The 2,992-nt window shown below is 44.5% G+C and overlaps 1 protein-coding gene across 1 annotated transcript in view; it reads left to right on the top strand.

The window, feature by feature from the left end:
- The first annotated feature begins 1,620 nt into the window (after window positions 1-1,620).
- The window catches only part of LOC311008637 (voltage-gated potassium channel subunit beta-3-like), a 7,209-nt gene continuing 5,837 nt past the window's right edge, over window positions 1,621-2,992 (top strand). The window contains exons 1-2 of the mRNA XM_084002412.1: window positions 1,621-2,244; window positions 2,425-2,759. Of these exons, the coding sequence (XP_083858538.1) occupies window positions 2,461-2,759 (299 nt within the window). The 5' untranslated portion in view covers window positions 1,621-2,244; window positions 2,425-2,460. The remainder of the gene's footprint in view (window positions 2,245-2,424; window positions 2,760-2,992) is intronic.

Here is a 2,992-nt window from a genome sequence, read left to right as displayed (position 1 = left end):
AATTCAAAGCCACACCGGTAAAGGGCGCTATGGTTTTTGTAAAGACTGACCGACCGACCGAGACTCTTGACGTATATCATCGTAAGCTTCGTTATAGCGTATTTGTTTACTTTCCGGCTTTAAACGTCCACAATTTTTCAGAACTTGGTGTTTTATTTCTTTGTGCAAAAGCGAGAAGGTGCAAACAATAAAACGAGGTGAAAACAATAAAAGTAGCCTTTTAAAAGTTTAAATGGCGGTGTTTATGAGTGGAAACCGGATAGCGGTCTCCAGCGGATGTAGTTAGCGGACCAATCACAGCCAAAGCCGCTGCGTTGATGTTGCGTTGGCGTTGCGTCACCTCGACGCGCGTCGAGGATTTTTGGGAGGCACACGTCAGGCCCTTGCGTTGACGTAAGGGGGGTTTGCAAGGACGTAAGGGGTCCGCAACCTCCCTTGCGTTGTGTCGACGCGGAAGCATAATCCAGCCTTAAGGCTGCTTTTTTTTTAAAGGTGATTTTCTCGCATAGACACCTTTTTTTGCAGCGGTGGACAGAGAGGAAACATGGTAGAGAGAGGGGGACGTGACATGCAGCAAAGAACCTCCAGGCAGGATTCGAACCGGTGTCATCGGCATATCTGTATACATGGTTAGTGGCATGCACTCTAACCACTAGGCCACCTGCCAGCCATCATTGACCCTTTTCATGGCTTATTTGGACTCACTACACTCAGACTTTGACTGACAGGGGATATACAAGCATATGTTATGACTTTTAAATCATTTTTACAAGATTTTAGGAATTTTGCTGATTTTCCACTTTTTTTTTGACATGCTGTATGACTTTTTTTTATCCCCGAAAAATTTGACCATGGCTTTTTATGCCTGTTTTGGACTCACTACACTCAGACTTGGAGTGTACAAGCGATACGAGCGATTTTTATGACATTTTTATATTTTTTATGAATTTATTTTGACAGACATTTTTGTTAATTTTTCGAAAAATATGACTAAGCCTTTTTTTTAAGATTTTCTCCTTGCATAGACACCTTTTTATTTAGTAGTGGAGAGAGGAAACACTGTAGAGAGAGGGGGATGTGACATGCAGCAAAGAACCTCCACACACCTCTAGTCTCCATCTAACACGGTGACGTATTTACACTAAACACCTCTGAGTTCATTTCTGCTCAACTTCAACGTCAGATAATTAAAATGTTGATAATTCAACAGAAATCTGGTTGGTGTGACCTGATGAACTCACAGAAACAAGCAGATTAACACACTGATTACTGAGCAGGGCGCGCACACACACACACACACACACACACATCTGCACAAACCCACACATGATGGGATGACTGGCTGATCTCGTCTCTCCAGATGTGTGTGTTCAGACGTGTAATCCTTGTGGTGATTTAATCTGTAATCCCACTAAAAAAACATACTGCCAACCAGCAGCCACACACACTCCCACTCTGTACCTGGGAGGACCCTTGTAGACCTGAACCAGATCCTCGTCTGAACCTTCAAACAGTCCTGAACCATGTGTGTGTTCGGTAACCATCACCCTCATGTCCTCACAATGTAAAATGTCCTCATAGAGCAGAAATGTCCTCAGCAGTACTGCACATTCGAGGTACATGACCTTCACCCGAGTACTTCCATGTCTGCTTAATACTTCTAAAAAAAAAAACTATGTGAGAGTTAGAATTGAACTTTGTAAGTGAAGTTAAATATTCAACGTTTTTTTACGCCGTAATCCCAGAAAGTAGACCCTCGATACGGGATGCTGTGTTTATACCAACTCTGGTTTCTATGGTAACACAGTCTCTGTTTACAGAAGCATCCCGGAGAGGCCATGAACTAGTGGAACTAGTTTGGGAATTATAAGTGTAGTATGTATAACGGCAAATGTTAATTCTTCTGTTTGTTGTTTTGTTTATCTCAGGTAAACCCCTGATTTCCTGCCAAGGAAGCCCCCTAGAATGGAAATTGAATGGACAGATTAGGGTCAGATTACTTTGGGGTCTGGGCAGGAGGCCATATCTAACATCTGTACATGGAGTCTGACATTTGACAGACAGACAGACAGACAGACAGACAGACAGACAGACAGAATTGATATCTGAGCTCTGATTGGTCGGATTAAACCAACAGGATTAATTTCGGAGCAGAGCGACAGAGAGACAAAAACAGACTGACCGAGCGAGAGAGACAGGTGAACGAGTGAGGACAACAGGAATCAGACAGACACCTTCAACCAGGTAAAGTGTTTGGTAAAGTGTCGTAACCTTCCGCAGTGGCTGATGGGACATGTAGTTTAAAGGAATTCCAGCACAATGAAATGAGAAGTGCAGCTTTCTTATGGTCAACATGGTTGTAGTTATTATCACCACCAGTCTTTCATTATAACCATTGGCCTTTATTTCCCTTTCATCCATTAGCATTAGCATTAGCCTCTTTGACCCTCTGCAGCGGCCATGTTTGCGGGTCGGGTGTCGGCGACAGGCGCTGCTGTCGGGCCGGCGGCCACGGGAGGAAAAGGCGGGAAGTTCTCTGTGGAGGAGCTGTACGGCTTCAACAAGAAGCCAAAGGTGAACAGAGGGAATCCTGGGAAAGCAGAGAAGTGTGACGGCAAGAGAGAGACAAAGGAGAAAGAGGAGTCTCTGCTGGCGTCTCAGATCCTGGAGGCGGCGAGGAGGCTGATGGAGAGACGACGCCTAGAGATCTACCTGAAAGAGTGTGATGTCACCATGGATGAGTGCAGCATGCCATACAGGTGAGACACAGGTAGACGCAGGTAGACAATACTATCTGGTGTAGTTGACCTGTACTTGAGATGTTGTTAGGCTGTAGTTTGGTTGTATTCTGGCTGTAGTTTGGTTGCATTCTGGCTCTGGTTTGGTTGTATTCTGGCTGTAGTTTGGTTGTATTCTGGCTGTAGTTTGGCTGTATTCTGGCTGTAGTTTGGTTGTATTCTGGCTGTAGTTTGGCTGTATTCTGGCTGTATTT

This window comes from Eutrigla gurnardus (assembly GCF_963514095.1).
Source record: "Eutrigla gurnardus genome assembly, chromosome: 23".
Classification (NCBI taxonomy): domain Eukaryota; kingdom Metazoa; phylum Chordata; class Actinopteri; order Perciformes; family Triglidae; genus Eutrigla; species Eutrigla gurnardus.
Note: the sequence above shows the minus strand (reverse complement) of the source record. Positions and strands in the feature narration are given on the sequence as shown.